General features: G+C 36.4%; 1 protein-coding gene across 1 annotated transcript in view; it reads right to left on the minus strand.

Moving 5' to 3' along the window:
- Nucleotides 1-12289, minus strand: part of LOC120624507 (sodium-dependent dopamine transporter) — a 30676-nt gene extending 18387 nt beyond the window's left edge. Inside the window, exons 1-2 of the mRNA XM_039891094.1 lie at nt 12240-12289; nt 6637-6813 (exon numbers count right to left, since the gene is read on the minus strand). Coding sequence (XP_039747028.1) covers nt 6637-6784 — 148 coding nt within the window. The 5' untranslated portion in view covers nt 6785-6813; nt 12240-12289. The remainder of the gene's footprint in view (nt 1-6636; nt 6814-12239) is intronic.
- Between the last annotated feature and the right edge of the window lie 8003 nt (nt 12290-20292).

Here is a 20292-nt window from a genome sequence, read left to right on the forward strand (position 1 = left end):
AATGATTGGCCTCCATTACGTAGGTTCTCAAAGCGTCATCGTGACCGAGGCTTGACGTGACGGATGGCATGAGTCGTTCGGACGCCGCAATGATGGAGTGCTCCGCAATCAATTACGAGGCCAAATTACTCGTTACAGATTGAAAATATGAGTACAAAATAAAGGGTGACCATAGGGTGAGAAATACTGGATAGAAACAGTTACTTAACAGTTATAAGTTATATTACTGTTAGTATTTTGTGTAGAATCTTTAAGGACCTGAAGAGACCTGACCTGCAGGAAAAAAATAACTATGTTTCTACCATGGTACTCTTCAGTCGAAACACGTTTATACTAGGAAATCATAAGTAAATAAGTGTCTGAAGTTACCGTAAATTGGTCACAAGTACCATAACCAAGCATATCACGCCGTCAAAGCGTCCAGTAATAACTATCTAAAATTGAATTAACTCTGCTCTAGCCTCTATAACCGGCAGCGACATAAACGCGTTCTAGCGCTTAAACAAATTTCCGCCGGTGACCCTTTGACGCCACTTCAAAAGATAACATTGCTACGCAGAATTGATATTTAATTAGATCAAGGGGGCGCCCGATCGGCAGATGACCTCCCCCTCCATTACCTTATTACCCCTATTACAGCGTTACTAATTTTCCTGCACGTCGAGTAGCTAACGAAGTTTCTCATGACGTCGCGTAAAGGGCGCTTTTTGATTGTCAATTACTGACTCTTGGACGCAAAAGACTTGAGTTGTACAAAGGGCAGGATATTCCTAATTAGTGTTGTTGAAACTTCGCTACTTGGTCGGCTTTAAGACAGTTGTATTTGTTGTAACAGTTTCTAAGTTCAAAATTTGAACTTAGTGACTTAGTCGAACTTATTCAACTTATTTCAATTGTAAATATTATAATGAGAGTAATTAATTAGAGAGAAATTAAAGCCTTCTGATAAGAAGATAAGAAGGCTCAGAGCCACTCAGCAAGCGATAAAGAAGAGCTATGCTAGGAGTATATCTGCGTTATAATAGAAAGAAATAAGAATTTCCGTAGAAGAGCTAGAGTTACTGACATAGCTCAGCGAGTCTACGAAGTGGCAATGAATTGGGCACATAGGTCGGAGAACCGACGGATGTTGGTAACCCAAGGTGCTAGAATAGCGACCCTACTACACTTTGCTCGGCCTACGACGACGTGGACAGATGATATCTAACGAGCCAGTGGGAGGACCGTGGATTTCGGAACTCCGTCCAGCAGTGGGCGGAGTTCCACGGCTGATTTTAGAACTCTTTGACAGTAACCCAGTATTTTAGCCAACCATAAATATGGCATACCAATTTGCCTGCCTCTCACAGAACCTCGTGATCATTATTCAAACATCCTGAGCAAGAGACGATCCATGCCGTGCACGAGCGGGGCCACGGCAATACAGGCTGTCATATTAGGAAGATCAAAGGAGAAAATCTCATTTGGTTGGTTTCCGGCCAGTTTCCGGGCAAGTCAGACAACCGATGCGTTGGAAACACAAGATCAGCTATCCATTTCCGTCTGCGTACAACAGCCACTTATTTTCTTTGTTTTCTAACTTTGTAGATTTAATATTAAAATTCCATTTATTCATTAGAGATATTTTAGTTTTCTATAATTATAGAGTATATTGCCTGCGTTTTTCAACCACGTTCATTGGCTTTTGTTTTCCTGGGATAAAAAGTCGTAGTAGTCGTCTTAGTTAGGGCGTAAAGTAAGGACAAACAAACAAATAAAAACACACATTCGGATTTATAATATATCTAAGTATAGATTCATCCGCCATTTCACCCAGAATAAAAAGTTGGATCGGATCATAGCTTTATTTATCGCCATTTACATTGTTATGCTGGTTTAATTAGCGAAATTCTAAATTCATATAGGTTTGATAAATTGCAAACAATCTACAATCCACAATTCAATTAGCATTCAAGCCAGTCTGAAGCCCGTTACCGGCGGTTAGGTTCGAGGGCCCTACAGACTACACTAGGTGTAGGTGCGGCTGCAATTAGACATGTACTGCGGGCAAGCGTGTCCGTATGACAAGTGCTTACAGTGTATCACCTAGGTACTACAATGTGAGAATTTCGAAACTCAATTTCGATTACGCTAATGAAAGCATTCAGCACTTATATTTTTATCATGGACCAATTGACTCTTATTTGCTGTTTCCTTGATTTATTTTTTTAGTGTGTGAGATAATTTGTTATTATATTCTCATTCACGATACCTTTTCTTTTCATGATATGGTGTTATTATATATTTTCACATGCTGTGTTTACTTTTAAGAAAACATTACACTTAAATAGAATAGTTAAAATTTTAAAAACGGTTGTATTAGTGTAAGTGTTTGTAAGTAAACCTAATAAATAAAATGAAATAAAAAAAAAAAAAGCACTTATTGTGAAAAAAAACAGTGATAACGCCTTGCGCACGTCTCACTTTACACCCGCGGATTGTTGTTGTGTGAACTAGCTCAAAAACTTTTTCCCATTTTCACATTTTACGGAGAATGCTTAGAACATTGGAGGTCAAATAGTTACTGTCATCTGCCAAATAGTATGAAGTGACTAACCGTTTGTTCGAGAAACCATTCTAAGGTCGAGTGGTTTATGATGCTTCGATATTAGTCGCGTACACGATTTCTTTATGTTCTTAATTCTTTGACGACCTTAAAGAATAGGTTGATAAATAGATATAATATATTTATAGATTGAATGAAAATAAAAGATCAGCGACAGCCGATTTGCGCAGTGGGCAGTGACCCTGCTCCCTGAGTCCAAGGCCGTGGGTTCGATTCCCACAACTGGAAAATGTGGGTGTAATAAACGTGAGTGTTTTTCGGTCTCTGGGTGTTTATCTGTATCATACAAGTATTCGATCGATATCGAAGTATGTATATTTATTTATATATGAATATGTCTTTAAAAAAAAAATCATAAATAATGTATAAGTACTTAGTGTAGTATATCACATGGCGAAATAGAAATAGATATATTATGATGATGATGGAGAAGTACCTAGTTAACTTGATGATTCTTAGCGAGGGTGTGCAATGCTTTCCTAACCCCACGCTGGTTTAAGACCAAACTATCCACAACTATGGTTTAACTTCTTGACAGAAAATCCCAGTATCTAATTACGTACGTATTATGGCATAGTTGCTATTAAAGAATACACTTTGTCATTTATAGGTAATGTAATGTTATTTATGTTGGTGATTTAAAAAAAAAATAACCTTATAGGTTATACGTATTTATTAGCAATAACTTATTTATATTTTCCAGGTAACAGTTAGGTTAGGTCCAGCTTTCAATTTTGTTAGCTGATGCAAATGCAAAATTGGAAAATCCAAAAGTGCACGCCTTGTGATCTCATTCATTACAATAAAAATGAGATTGAGAAACTACATCTAATTATACTGTGAAAAGTATTAGGTTTCTATTCCTCAAAATACTGAAGCCTATAAAGAAAAAACCAACTCGATAAGTGAAGTATTTCGCTCGTTATGGTGACCACAAGATTCGGGATCCGCATATACAGACACACGGACGTCCAAGACAGAACTTTTTTAAACAATTTTTTAATTAGTTTAAATAATAAAAAAGAGATTTAAAAATATCATGAGTGTTAAAAATAGTGTATTTTCTCCACATTTGTCTATTTATATTCACTTATAAAAGCAATATAAAAAAAATTAACATTTTAAGTTGGAGAATCACTCGGTGTGCGTAAACTGACAGTAATACCTACCTCAACGCTTCGCTTATGAGGCGTGCAATAACGCTTAAATTTCCAAGCTTGTTTGACAAAAATATTTAGTATACCGCTTATAAATTATAGTCGTATTTAGTACCTACGAGTATGTAGAGCAACGGTATAGTAATACATTTTCGAGTGCATATACGTTGCGATAGGTAGACGTAGCACAACTACATCCCATAAAGCGAATATAATAGCAGATAGGTGCATAGGTACTTCTCTCAGGTCGGAAACAGGCCGACAATTAGCGCGGCTAGAGGTCGCAAGAGGTCGTAAGTGGTCGCAAGAGGTGGCAAGAGGCGGCAAGAGGCGGCGAGAGGCACTTAGCATTCACGGCGGCGTTTCATCACCTCGCCGCACCACCTCTTACACACTGACTTAGTCGGGATAACGTAATAATGCTGGGATAAGTGAATACAGTACTGGAGATTTGTTGCATACCTACCTACGCTAACGATACCTGCACTGCACACTGTAATAACATATTCTATTTGTTACAAGATTGTTTAGATTACCGACTACGGTACTATCTCGTTGGTTTAGTAGTTAGCTACGGATAATGTGGTCCCGGTTTCGATAAGTGACTGAAATAAAATTGTAAATTATATATTCGCGGTTTTAATCAATTATAATTGTTTATTGTATATTGTTTCATCATATCGACCTATTACCGGCCATCTAGGGCACGGGTCCCCTCCGATTAAACCCCTTCTCATATATTGTTTATTTTGAATTCAAAACGTTATTTTATAAAGGAAATATTAATTTTATTTTTCGTCATTCGGGGAAAGAATTATCCTTGAAATGACGTGCAGGTATTGCGTAGGCAGCAAAAAAAACTAACAGTAACTAATAGGGAAAGAATTTTATACCGAAAAGTAACAGAAGTAATCATATTATACAGTGATTTAAACCACACGCCATTTTTGTTGTTCAAAAAAATGCGATTAAATGCAAGAGAGCATAGACCTTCCAATGCGTCTTGGCATGCTTTAACTGTTACTTCATCATATCAACCCATTAGGGGCCCACTACAGAGCTGGGTCTCCTGCCACAATAAGAAGGTGTCAAGTTCGTAGTCCACCACGCTGGTCCAGTGCGGATTGGTGGACTTCACACACTTTTGAGTACATTATGGAAACTTGCAGGTATGCACCTATTACTTATCATTGTTTGATAAACGACGCGCGACAGCTTAGGCGCGAAGTTAATAACAATAATTAATCAATCCAAACCAAAATCTTCAGATTGAATGTTGTACCATTCTTTTCCTATCTCTGTAGATAAAGATATCAGTACTAACTGCTATCTGAAGATATAGCAGCAATGTCCTAATTCCGGTCATTATTTTTCCCACCCGGGAAGAAAACCCAAAACCTCGTTATTCGTTGATTATGCCAACTAGACTAACGCGGCAGGTCCGACTTAACAAGTGAGAAAAGGAAATAAAGATATAGAAGTCTGGCGTATCTAAAAAGTAATTCGGTTACAGTGCCGTGTAGAAATCTATTGTTTTAATAAACTGTAAGTACGGGTAAATGGGTAAATATGAATTCCCCTTGCACCCATTGTGGGTAGGAGAAGCCAGTGGGTGTACAGTGCGCCTTTAAAGTTTCCACTTCCATCTTAAACTACAATCATTTATTACTATCAAGTGAAATCTAACTCGACCAAACGAAGGTCGCTTATTATCGTCCTCATAAGAAGGCTAGAGTAACTCAGCGAGCTATCGAGAAAGCTATGTTAGGAATATCTCTACGTGATCAAATCAGAAATGAGAGGATCTATCAAATAACTAGAGTTACCGATATAGCTCAACGAGTCGCGATGCTAAAGTGGCAATGGGCAGGGTACATAGCTCGGAGAACCGATGGACGCTCCCACCGTTGGGCCCCAGGTGCTGGAATGGTGACAGGTAAGCGTAGCGTTGGTTGGATTTTAGAACTCCCTACGAAAGAACTATGTCTACCAGAAGACATTAATCGGTTAAAGTGATGAGATTGAACTCCCACCAACCCGCATTGTAGAAGCATAGTGGGTTTATGTTCTGAAAATCTCTTCTAAGCTCTCCCAAAAGAGGTCTGTAAACAGCCGAGGGGCATTTTTAGGGTGATGATCTTTAATAATTCCACTACAAGTTAGCCCTTGACAGCAATCTCAACTGGTTCACCTGGTGGTAAGTGATCAGTCTAAGATAGTAGCGGGTAGCTTAAGTTTTTTATAACCGGTACGGGAGATTCTGCTTCACTTTATATTATCTGCCGGCGTAGCGTATGCACGAATACCAGCGCGTAGTATTTCCACTCCAGCCTTTGTAGTTTGGCCGCTGGGAGCCGTAGACAGCGACAAGACTTTTCTATACAAAAGCTAAAGGGAGTTTCTAGTGTCTTATTAATAAGATTTCTAAACTACAACGTGTAAATGAAAACCGAAATAACACTTCACAGGCTTTAGAGGTATATTATGTACTGTCTCTGACACTTATCTGTGAAACCGAAAACCTAATAAACCTAAGTTTTTGAGTGAACCATTGCCATAGTTTTTACTAAAAGAGATCAGATACAGCCCTATTATCACAAGCTAAATTAAAATCACGTCACTATATTAGGTATGAGTCGCGTAGCGTAGGTACTACGCACGTGTCGGTATTTTACCGTCAATAGGGTTGTCATAAGTAAACACTTAGAATGTTTTGTATTCGTTTGTATGGAAAAATAAATATATATAATATCTTTTGATTTAATATTTTTTTAGGGTATCCTTAGGAAATATGCATAACTCATGCATCCTTCAACATTGTTTCTTAATTCCGTTACACGTTGTATACACCAAATCATATATTGTGAGACTCACCTCCTCCATTTTTGTAGCAGAGGTAGGGGAAGCGCCACACGTTGGCGAGGTCGACGGCGAAGCCGATGACTGAGAGCAGGAAGTCCACCTTCTTCCCCCATGTCTCGCGTTCGCCGACGACGCCCGGCGTCGGGGTCTTCAGCGACATCCTAGTACTCGTCTGGTTGCCGCCACAAACTGGACGGACAAATAAAAATACTACTAGAGGCGTTGAGAGGTTGAAATTATACCTATGGACCGATTATGACGTAAATAATCTTCTCTTTACTTTCTAGTGTAAATTATGTTTTAAAAATATAAAAATAAGTAAGTATTATAAAATAAATTAAAAAAACAGAATAAAAAGATATTTTCTTTATTGTTAGTTAGTTAATGTTCATTTTTATCTTGTACATGAATTCAAGTCGATATAAAGAATTAAATGAATTCGACAAATTTATAATATTGTATTTCCAATAGCAACACCGTTGTCGCCACTTGCCACCGGAATTCAGTCATTAAATGCTTCGTCTTTATTTTCCATATCAACTTTTTTCAAACTTAGCTTGCTAGGAAACATTAATCCCTTAGAGACCGAAGAATCAGCAATCTTATATAGTCCTATTATAACAGAAATCTACCTTAGTAGAGCACGTCACATTATGTCTTCCTTTCGTCCTCTTTTTTAAACATTGGTCTGGATAAGTGAATTCGAATTCATATTCTACTCCGTTAAATTAAAAATCATTATGTTTTTATCAATTTTTTGTAATTATACATGAATGTACAAATCAAAATCAAATTTAAAAGGATCAAACACTTGACCTTTGTCCGGTTTTAATTAATACACCAGAAATAATCCCGTTTTCGAGGCCTCTCCATTACCAACATGGCGGATCAAGTGACAAATGTACGCGCCCCGGACTGAACAACCCTTAGCTGACCAGGCTGTTCAATGGATGTAGGGTTGTCTCTAACTCGTAATATTTTTATACCGTCGCTTATAAATAAGAGCCCGTGAGTTTTTGTACTAGATATGTATGTCACGAACCTTGATTTAATGCGATGCCTTTGGAAAAGAATAAGAGGAGTCAAGAGGGGAAGCAAGAATGTTTCCCCGCTTGACTCCTTGCGTTTGCCATAGTGAATGGATCGGAAGGGAAAGTGTCTGCAAAAATCCGTGGTATAGTTGCTACTAACTTAAAGAATTATTTCTGGAAAGCTAGTAAACTACCAAATAAGAAACTATTTATTCTCTATGGAATAAAGCCTCCCACTCTAGTTTTACTGTTAATTCGACCTTTTTTCCGTAATGTTTTACTAGACAAAAAATGGGAAATGGTTTATTTTTCTTAGATTAAAATTCATAAAATTAAAAACAATAACTATAAAATAATGTTACTAAAGATACAGAAAAACCGATAGATAAAAGATAGTTAAAGTAGTTGTCTTACGCGTCGTTATCTACTAATCAAAGTCTTGAAGTTGCTATTAAATAAATAAACCACTTTGTAAATCCGCTCGTGTTTGAATTTCGATAAAACTAGTGCAGTGTCAACCCTACTGGAACTCGATTCCAGTACCAGAGTAGCTGTCATGGGCACTGCAATGATTTCCCGCGAAAAACACTATGTCATCACAACGGCCACGCGGAGTCCGGTTCTAAATTGGATTCCAATAATCTGTCACACCGAAATTGCAGCTCCGCTTGATAAATTGCCCCGTAAACTTCAATATTTCCATTGCTATTGGATAAAAGCGGTTTAATCGCGACAACCGTATTTGATCTGTGTTATGTAATCCCTACTAACCTAAATATAATATTTTTTTAATGCAAACGTGTGATTGTCTTTGGTTTATCCTTCGATCACGCAGCTACGATTGACGTGTTTCTTAGTGTTCCCTATCAACGGGACTCTATATAACTAAGCATCCGCTGTCAGCGGGCTGTATCTCGTAAACCGTAATAGATAGATTTAAACAGAATGTGTATTTCCATTGCCTCTATATAAAAAAAAACATTAATAAAATTGGAAATAAAAGGGGAGTTCGTAGTTATCTGGTGCTACATATACCTACCGAACCTTTCGTGTTCGAGTTCCACTCGCAATCAGCCGGTTTTTTATGGGCACAGGCTACTTTTTATAAACGATACCAGATCGAAAACGTAAACCCGTGATTAATCCGTACAAGAAACATTTACACATCTCAGAAATACCAATTGTTTTTGTGTACAGATAGATTATGGGCTGGGGAGTAGAAGTTTACCCCGAAAAATAAACGGTTCTTACGGGGTAAAAAAATTTCCTCTTACCCAATGCTGAGTTTACAGGTCGGGTTTTAATAATACTACTATGATTTAATGCTGTAACTCTCGTCCGTACCTCGGAAGGCACTAAAAACCAAATTCAAGTCTAATTTAAAGCGTTTTAAAAAGATAGAACTTCGCGCGCGTTGAATAAATGAGTTAAGATTTTAGCCTGTGTGTCTACCCAGGCCGTATCTACGGATCCTTAGCCAAGAAATAATATAATATCAACAATAAGGAAAAAATATGGAAAAAATATTTAGTTTCGTAATATAAACTTTAGCCTAACATTATGTGAAGATCCACAAAGTTACTTGTGAATTTGCAAGCATTGGAGTAGCCAACCTAATTTTTTTTTAAACTTATGAGCGTGCGAATAAAAACAATAATTTTATAAAAAATATAAAACTTGTACAATACAAATATGTATATAAATGTACAAATATCTATACATTTTTATAATATTATTTTAAATGGAATCAGCTTCTGAAGAAAATTCTGTTCATTCTAATACGCCTATCTTGCTTGCATGAACGGCGATGTTTCTCTCACTTGCCAGAAGCCCATAAAACGCGAACTATAGAGTAGGTAAAAACTTTTCTCCGAATCGTTATATTGTGGTGTTTATTGAAATGTAATATTTAGTCTTTATATTTGTTGATTTTATATCTTTTAAGCGCGAATAATAGAGTACCTTTATGTACATGAAAATTTCTTCTGAAACTTATCTCCGAATCGTTATGTTATGGTGCTACTGAAATCTTTTATATAATTTTATATTTGTTAATTTTATTTATTTCAATATCTTTTAAGCGCGAATAATCGAGTACCCTTATGTACATGAAAATTTCTTCTGAAACTTATTTCCGAATCTTTATATTGTGGTGTTTACTTAAATGTATTATTTATTCGAAACACAGACTCATCAGGTGACAGACGACATCAAGCGAGTAGCTGGGAGACGCTGGAGGCAAGCGGCTCAGGACCGTGGATTGTTAAACACTCTACGAAAGACCTACGAGTATGTCCAGCAGTTGACGTCAATCGTTTGAATTGATGTTGATGATGATGACTGTGACTCTATTAAATTTTATATATTTCAATATCTTTGAAAGTGCTTGATTTTCACAACTTGGTTTGAGACCAGTTCACATTCAGTATTCTAGATTTAACACCCTCGCAACGGTCGACAGGGTTGGACAATGGTACGCCCGGCGCGGCGCCCATGATGTATAACAGCTGAACCCCTATTTTCAATTCCTACTATTTACGACTAAATATAAAAGATACGCCATTTACGCCTGGAAGAGATTGCTATGTAACGATATGGTCGCCAAATTGTACACATCGTGTAAACTCTTAAAAAAAAATCCTGTATTTTTATGTGGTGTGCAATAAAAGTGAATTTATTCATTCATTTAGATATTAAGACAAATAAATAATGTAATGTACCTACGTAGAGTCTACATACCAACTGTCTCAAATTTTTATGTTTTAAACATGGTTGTAGAGAAAACTATCTATTTGTCTATGTTATAAATTCCTTTAGGCAATAACTAAATCTAAGAACAATCATTATTCTGAAACTAAATACCTTTTGGAAATAAATGGAATTAAAAAACCGGGCACATGCGAGTCGGACTCGTGGTAGGTTCCGTACCATTTTGTTTAATAGCGACAAAAAGTCCAGTTGGTTGTATAGGAGCCCCACTTAAATATAAGTTTATTAACATTTAATTTTTGTATTCGAACTATGTAACTCAATATTCTGGGAATATTCTTTATCAAAACCGAGCAAAAAAAAATCACGTGTTTTGTGTGGGAGGCCCTTAAATATTTATTTTATTCTGTTATCATTATTTATTCATCATCATTAGTTATACCGGTAACAGAAATAACAGAATATCATTAGTTATACCGGTAACAGAAATGCTATGAAAACTTCAAATGTCTAACATGTTCATGAGTTACAACCTGGAGACCTATTAATAGGGTCCCGTTTGACACTTTGGGTACGGAAACTTAAAAAGTATAAATAGTGAACCAAACTGGTAATATTAATAACATTAGGTTGGTAGGTATAAAAAATATAATAAATTACTATATCGAACGTTCTTAAAAACATAACGTCAATTTGCGCAAGAGGAAAAACCAAGGACAGTAAGTTTTTGAAAAGGTTTTTAACAACAATTTGGTAGACACGATATTTTGATGCAAAAATCAAAAAGCAACATTTCAATACAATTTTAAATGGAGAAATCAAAAACAATAAAAATTCAAAAACGATTTGAAAACTTCAAAGTTCAAAAAATCTTATTGAATTGTTGGTAAAAGACCTTTTTAAAAACTGACTTCCTAAGCATTGAAAACAATATTTCCAAGCGGGAAATAAAAAGAATGGAGTAAACTAGTGCAAAAACAAACTACTTTTTTTTTATTTTTCAATTTATGAACCGATATCCGACCAGATTTTTAAAAGAACTTTTTTCGAGTATTCAGTGCTCAAAATTTTAATATACTTTCAAGGTAAAAAAAAACAGAACAATTACACAATTTTAATACAACTTGATTAGAACTCTCTCAAAACGGATATAAAATGCACAATCGGTCATTGGGTATATAGGTATATACCTATTAAAAAAAATCCATCAAATACAATTAACTAGGCCATCGAGTTAACGCACACTGCGAGATAGTGAATTGCAGTGCGTTTTAACTTTTAGTTCCGCATCGAAAATTAACCAAGTATCTACTACACATTGCGTTCCGAAATCCGTTACGAATTTTCATCCCCAATGCGCCCTTGCTCTTATTATAAAAGTTAACCAAAAGAACAAGACTCTGCATTTTTTTCGGAAGACGGTCCGGTCCAAAAAAAGGTCGAATATTATTATTAAAAAAAATCTTTTTTTGTTTATTCACCTAAAACGGAAAAATAGAAAAATATAGACTTTAAATCATACTATGTTTTCCATATTTACACAAATAAATAAATATTCACTTATAAAATCAATCGTTTTATATTGGCAAAAAATGGAATTAAAATATTTTTTTTTTTACTATTCCGTTAAAAGTCCCTGACTACAATCTTACCCCATGGTAAGTCTCAAATGGTAGAGGGCTAACATGTTAGGGATTTGGCAGTTATGATTAAATTCATACCCCTAATTCGGTTTAATTATTTGTTACTAGCCACGGCCAAATCTCTCAACACAACCCAAAAAAGTTTGAATATTGAATCATAGAGGATAAATATATATAAATGCTGCAGGTAAAAGAAATACGTTATTTAATAAAAAGCAGGGTAGGTACTCACGTGCGGCTCGGTGGGCGCAATACTCGCGCCATGTCCGCGCGCCGCGGCGACCGCAGCCAAGTGAGAAATCCAGAACTGTTCCACAACCCCCCTGTCCTCATGCTGGGGGCGGGTCCACGCCTCTTTACTACGGAAATTACTCTGACTTAAGAATCTTTCTAGAAAGTTCAATAAATTCAAAGTAGGATACTTACTCCGTTGTTCATAGCAAAGAAAAAAAGTATTTTGAATTGTAAAAGTATAGCACCCTTCCCACTGCTGAACTAAAGGCCTCGTTAGTCCAGCTGTGGACTTTAATAGGCTATTGATAAGTTGATGAAAATATTATTTCTCAAAGGTGTTTTTTCTTCGGTATGAAAAAACTCCCTTAATAGTTACTCTATCGAAATTAATAATTCTTCACCCTAATGTGAAGATAAGGTAATAAATAATCAATTCTATTGACACCTACAAAATAATAAATTAATTATCCAATTTTATTGACATATTTTTTCAGTTATTTTGATTTAAATATCAAACGGTCGATTTGAATAAAATGGGGTCAAATCTAAAAAATATAACATTTCTATGAAAAAAGTAATTTTAAAACACGGTTTATGATTATTATGTAACCTCATGATAACATTTGAATTATCTTTCATTTAATTGACGTTTGCTGGACAAAGATTATATTTTTGTTGGATATTAGCAACTGATGAGTTGCTTGCCGTCTTCATTTCAGAAAAATATGCATTCCGAAACACGCAGTGGTAGAGCAATTACGACAGATAACTTGATGTTTCAAAGGTGTTTTAAAAAATCATCCAATAATAAAGTTGTAGTACAATAATACAGAGAAGCGGTGATAGCGAATTGGGTAGAAGCTCGACTTCACTGTCTGGGGGCTGATTTCGAATCCCAGCACGCACCCCTAACTTTTCTAAGTTAAGTAATTAAAATATCACTTGTTTCCACGGCGAAGGAAAACATCGTTAGGAACCTGCATGCCTGAGAGTTGTACATAATATTATCAAAGGTGTGTGGAGTCCACCAATCCGTGCTGGGCCAGCGTAGAGGACTACGGCCTTCGCCCCTACTCATTGTTGGAGGAGACCCGTGCTCTGTAGTGGGTCGGTAATGAGTTGATGTGATGAAGATGATTATAATAATTCAGTAATAGACGCGATAATGTGGTAAGTCCATTATTACCATCAAAATCATATTGCAAAAGCATAAACTAGTCTTTTCAGAAAAGGACGGAAAACACGCGTGTTTTATTTCACATATATTTTGGATTATGTGATTTAAAACTATGTCAAAAGAACAACATTAGGAGCAAGTATGATAAAAAAGAACAACGCTCAAGCAGCAGAGTAAGTATGTTGAAAAATAGTTTCTGATTCAGTACCACCAATGATACCATTAATTCATTTACCTATAATTTTTTAGTCAACTACAAGTTAGCTCTTGACTGTAATCTCATCTCTTGGTGGTGATGACGCAGTCTAAGAAGGAAACGGGCTAACATGTTTAGGAAATGGCAGTTACATTAAACTCATTCCCCTAATCAGGTTCTACACGTTTACCGACACGTCTTTGTCGGTAGGGTGATAACTTCGCTTCGGCAGATATCCGCTGGAGGGAGTCGCGGATGTGTCCGCAAGTGTGACCGTGGCTCCGTCGTCAGGCGGTGATTAGGAACCTTGAACACCGAGGGGTTTTAGTCAGTAAGAGTCTGACATAACTGTGCCTGCCCGTGGCGCGGAGGTGGATTCCCCCACGATGTAAAACAAAAATAAATGTGTGGTAACTAGCCACTGCCAAAGCCTTTCATCAAAGTAGACAAGACAAAATTCAGCAAATTATATCCAAATTTCCCCTTCCGGGTATCAACCCGGGACCTCTCACTTAAAACCGTAGCGCTCACCACTGCGCCAGTAAGGTTGTCATATAGTGCAATTGACATAATCTTGATGGAAAAGCGTCCTTTGAGCGAGTAATTTCGAAGTAGGTCGTAGCGAGGGCGTGTTCTAAATCGCTCCGCCTTGTACGCGGCACGCCTTGCGTTAATTATATTGAATTTTCATCTACAAATTTCGTACGAACGTTTTATATTTATACATTTGACGACCACCCTGGCGCAGTGGTGATCGCTGCGGTCTTATAAGGTTCCATTTTCGACTTTTATTTTTCGAATTTCGAATCTTTTTCGAATTTATAAATTCTGTATTTCTGGTCTACTCGACCTTAGTTGTGTGTGTGTGGGCGTGTGTCTTGCTATAACATCGTACCGCCCGAACGGTTAAACCGATTTTGATCGGTCCTATTTTGACGTTTCGGGAGTGTTCTTATCTACGTTTGACAAAAAATCGGTCCAAGATGGCCGCCGCTAGAAAAAGGCCAGTTTGTATTTTATTTTAAACGCGTTATCATTTCAATCACATTGTAAATTGTGAAGGATACCACAAGATACTGACAAGATCACAGCACTGCTAGTTGTATGATCTTGAAAGTGGGTGGTCCCATGTTCGATTCCTTGTGGAGGCAATTTTGGCAATTTATAATTTCCGAATTTACTCTGGCTGGTCTGGTGTGAGGCTTCGGTCGTGGTAAGCTACGACACTACCAACAAAAACATACCGCCAAGGGATAAAGCGTATCGGTATGCTATCCTGTATTAAACCGATTAGGGCCCTAGGGGTACAGGTTTAATATAACTATCATACCTTTTAAAGGTTGCATTGCTTCCATCTAAGACATCTTCGGCATCATCCCTTACGATCAGATGAGAACTTGTAGTCGAGTAAAAAAAAAAATATTCCGTACGTTATATAAGTAAGTATACAAGTTTTCTGACGATATTTTCCTTCAGCGTAAAAACAAGTTATACTCGTACCTATAGATATTTAGATTTTCTTAAGACTTTTTTTTCGGTAGAATCTGTTTTACGAACCGGTGGTTGAGTCACTACAAACAGACATACTTGGAGTTTCAAAAGTGCTTATAAGTAAGCCTACTTGAAATAAATGAATTTTGTTTTTTTTAAACATGTCCGAAAAGTCGCGTGGCGGGGTTCGAACTAGGCTATCACCGCTTTACCCTGGCGTTGATAGCTTAGCGGAACGGGATATTACTAGAACTCCGCTGTCCGTCCGTCCGTCTGTCCGTCCCTCTATAAAAAAAAATCGTTTATTTCATAGTAATATACATACATGTTGTGGACACCTTATAGTAAGTGTGTGTGTGCGTGTGTATTTGTGTGAGTGTGTGTACATGTTATTAAGTGCGTCTATATACATTCTATATTTATTTATATTTTATAAAAATAAAAAAAATTGAAATAAATTGAAGAAGCGCCTCAGTTTCTTCATAGGCTAGTCTCTTCAGTAAGGCTGTCAATGTTTTGTTACATTTTTTTGTTAATTTAAAGAATGGTGACTTGCGTGATGTATTGTCGACGAACAAAAGCAGACCTTGTTCTATCTCTGAGTAAAACATTGCATATTCTTGGCTTCCCACTTAGTCGACTGGTATCAAACTTTGTAGTTTAGTATATGCATTTTCAATAGAGTTTAAGATATACTTTTTTCTGACAGTTAATAGGTCACAAAGCTTATAATATCAGTGGAGCTACATGGAGTTTAATATATCATCATCATCAGCCTATCTCAGTCCACAGCTGGACTAAGGCCTCTTCATTTGCACGCCATCGCGGTCTATTGCTGCCAGCAATTTGCTGGCAGTGGCGTGCATAGAGGGTATGCACAGGGTATGCAGATGATATAGAATGAGGAAAATCTCTAGTACGAGTTATAAGAAACTTAAGGATAGGCATTGTAAGAGTTATAAAAAGCCTACCCTTGAGTATTTATATTTAATAATAATAATAATTTATTCACAAGAATGTAGGTACAAACAGTTTTTAAAATGTAAAGTAGTTATTATAATATTTATACAAACAAATGCGTGCCTCACAAATTATATTGGTGTGTAGGTAATAAATGTATGTAATGGTGCCATTTAAAATCTACTGTCCCTGATTTAGGTAAAAACCTGTATTACAGGCGACAGTGCTCTCCTTAAATTGTTGTTTCGATGATTGAGTGTATGATTGTGCGTGTGAGAGATTTATATCTCGTACTGGAGATTTTCTTCATTTCATATCATCTGCATACCCTCTAAGCACGCCACTGATTGCTGGTTAGCTGCATCCAGTTCCCCCCTACTGCCTTTACAATATCATCCCTCCATCGAGCTGGTGGTCGGCCGATGCTTCTGTGTCCAGTGCGCGGTTGCCATGATAACGCTTAAAATACATGGTCTTATGTAATCTAATAAACCCTGATAGTTAGACAGATAAAATTTTTACAGATAATTTATTTCTGTTGCCGCTATAACAACAAATAGGTAGGTTTTAAAAAGGGGTAAAATAATGATTTAAGGGGGCTCACATACAAGCGGTGATAGCCCAGTGAGTAGGATTGGAGTTCTCTTTTGGGGACCGAGTTCGAATCTCAGCACACCCACCTCTAACTTTTTCTTAAAGTTATGTGCGTTTTATTTTTGTGCGTAGCAATTAAAATGTCGTGAGGACACCTGCATGCCTGAGAGATCTTCATAATGTTCTCAATAGTGTGTGGTGGGCACCAAGCTGTACTGGGCCAGTGTGGTCGACTACGGCCTCAGACCCTTTTCATTGTGGGTGGAGAGTGGAGACCCTTGCCATGTAGTGGGCCGGTAATGGGATGACGATCATGAAGATACTGAATGAAGATACTGGTTGTCATCAAAATTCAAAAAACAATTCAAAATTCAAAATTCATTTATTTCAAGTAAGTCTAATATAAGCACTTTTGAAACGTCAAGTCTGTCTGTGTGTAGTGACTCTACCACCGGTTCGGAAGGCAGATTCTACCGAGAAGAAGCCGGCAAGAAACTCAGCAGTTGCTCTTTTCCAACATTAACAATTTACATTTTACATTTCAAAATTAATTTTTCTATCTTGTGAGAGATGAAAGCGAAGCCGGATGCTTCCAAGCAACCTTGTCATTAAGAAATTCATCAATTGTATCATCATCCAAATAAAATCACTCTGCTCTTTAGTTAGTACGAAGGTGCGTTATGAGAGGTTTGATCTTTTAATAGCTAGAAATTTTAAAATGTCATATATATACTAGCTGTTGCCTGCGACTTCGTCTGCGTTAGATTTTGTTTTTTGATGTGGCATTAAATTTAGTTGTTGATGTAAATAAAATTGAAGTATTCATTATGGCTAAGCCATAAATGAGGGGTTTGCTGCTGTCCGCTGAGGAGTTCTTTCCTCTATCTCCAATCACAGTTGGGGCGTGCTTGAGCGTTGTTCTTTTTCATCATACTTGCTCTTAATTTTGTTCTTTTGACATAGTTTTAAGGCTCATAATCCAAAATATATGTGAAATAAAACACGCGTGTTTTCCGTTCTTGTTTGAAAAGACTAGTATATGCTTTTGCAACATGATTTTGATGGTAATAATGGACTTACCACATTATCGCGCCAATTACTGAATAATTATAATCATCTTCATCACATCAACTCATTACCGACCCACTACAGAGCACGGGTCTCGTCCCACAATGAGTAGGGGCTAAGGCCGTAGTCCACCACGCTGGCCCAGCACGGATTTCTGTATTCCTAGAAATTTATATTTATCCCCCATAGCATGGCATGGCTTTAACGTTTCTCCACTTTATGATATAAGACCTTCTCCGGATACGTTGCTCCTATGACCTGCACTGATATGTATTATATTGCACTTATCTAATCCAAATCTCATTCCAATGTCGCTTGTGAATATTTCTACACTATGTAATAATTACTTTTATTATTTGCATAAACTTTAAGATCGTCTATATATAATAGATGATGAATCCAAAAAGAAAAGAAAAAATCTTTGAGCTTATAGCCCTTCACTTATTCAGAACGAATGAAAAGGAGTTAATGGCTAAAAAGAATAACAATGGCGAGAGAGAATCACCCGTGAAAATTTCGCGCCTTAAATAAATCGGTTCAGTAATAATTGAATCCCGAGAGCCTTGGACTGTCATGATCACCCTCCATAAGGGCATTGTTGTCTTTAGAAATCTTTTAATGATTGGTGGGCATTTATAAATATTAAGCAATCTAAGGATCCATTCGTGAGACACATTATCAAAGGCATTTTGATAGTCTATCCATGCCATGCTTAAATTCTTTTGGGATTGATGCGCATTCTCTAATATGGTTTTGTTTGCCATGAGATGATCCTTACAACCTCTGCAGGGCTAGCACGGGCGGGAGATAAAAATTATATCCCCCGATTATATCCTCTGACAAGGGATATAATCAACGTCCCCACCTGCTAAATCACTGGAACATGGAATAGGAGAAGTTTACCCCCGTTTATTAATACACAAATATTATTTGAAAATTATTGCCACTTGTGCGCCAGTGCTCTGAAAGTTGATAAAGGTAAATTTATACCCTTTCCCCGGGGAGATAATTGTCTCCAGCACATGCTAGCCGTGCAGGCACCGCGTCGATAACCCCTTTGTTATTTTTTTTTTTTGACAATGGCTATAAATGTAAACAGAAGTTAGTTATTTATACATAAGTAGTTGGTTAGCATGCTATTGGCCTCCCATTTTTTGGACCGGAGAGTATTTTGATTTTTTGCTATTAATATAACTTGACCTGTAGTAAACCACTCTTCCAACATTTCTGTACCTGAGACAATATTAGTAAAAAATGTAGCCAAATATTTGAGAACTCTAGAAAGATATTTTAAGTAGTCATTTCGTATTTTGTCTCTTCAGTAGTTTTATAGAAGCACATTTAACTTGATCTTCATTTATCTCTTGCAAATCAATTGTTTGAACTGCATTTGATGAAATTTCTATGTCTTTAATCCATTTCATTATTATTTTCTAAGGGCTCACTATAATTGAATTCCAGAATTCTTCTACTGTTTCTTTATCAGTACCTTGATTTATTTACTAACATTATTTCCCAAACTTCTATAGAACCTATGTTGATTAACATTAAATAATTTATTATGTTCTTTTTTATTATTAATATCTACGTTTCGCTTAATTCTACCTGCTTGAGCTTTTATACTTTATTTAATAATTTCAGCCATATTATTGTGATCACTATCATTTTAAATATTGTGTTTTGGCTTTCTAGTATTTCCAAGTGTGTATGGTATTTGTTTATTGTTCACAATAAGCGTTTTAGCTGTTGCGTATATTCAATTATTTACTTCGCGGATGCTATTGTTATTGATTAATAAGTTAGGTAAATATTCATTGTATTTAATTTTTTTTATAAATTGTTTATTAATTTTAGCTTTAGATAAAAGTAAACGTTTTTGAATATGGGTCTCTTTTGTTTCAGCTAATAGAGAGTTTGTAGAAAATGCATTATTAATGGATTCTAGTTCTCGCTTACTGCTATATTCCGTGTCAAATGATCTCTTGTTTCTTATTGTTCTGGTGTGTATTGTATGTCACGTGTTTCGGCTGTTTGTATTGGTGTATTGATGAGTCCGGTGTTTGAAATTGGTTCAGGGTTATATACTGTCATCAGGCATTCTGCTGTATTTTTCATAAAATAACTTATTTTTTATTATATATATTTATAGATAGGGATTAAGATAATGGTTGAATCTATTGTTTTTTATGTTTACTTTCGTATTTCTTTTCCTTACTCAATTTTTGTTTTTTTTTTTGTGTCAAACCCTATACAGTGTGTTTTTTCTTGTTCCGTTATAGGTTGCCTGGTAGAGATCGCTTGTTAGCTATAGATAATGCCGCCTAATATTTTTAAATGATATTCCGGCTGAACTTAGCAGCGTACCACTCGCCGTGGTAACATTCCATTTACACAACGCCAGGAGTAAAGTATTTTTCTAAATTTTGGAATACCAGATCATTTCTAACGATTCATAAGCTCAGCTCTCTGATAGGGTTACCACATCTCAGGAATTGTCCGAGATTTCAAAAGATTTTGGCCTTTTCTCAGGATTACGACTGGATTGTTTGTTTCCATTTTCCTATA

The sequence above is a fragment of the Pararge aegeria genome, chromosome 6 (assembly GCF_905163445.1).
Source record: "Pararge aegeria chromosome 6, ilParAegt1.1, whole genome shotgun sequence".
NCBI lineage: Eukaryota > Metazoa > Arthropoda > Insecta > Lepidoptera > Nymphalidae > Pararge > Pararge aegeria.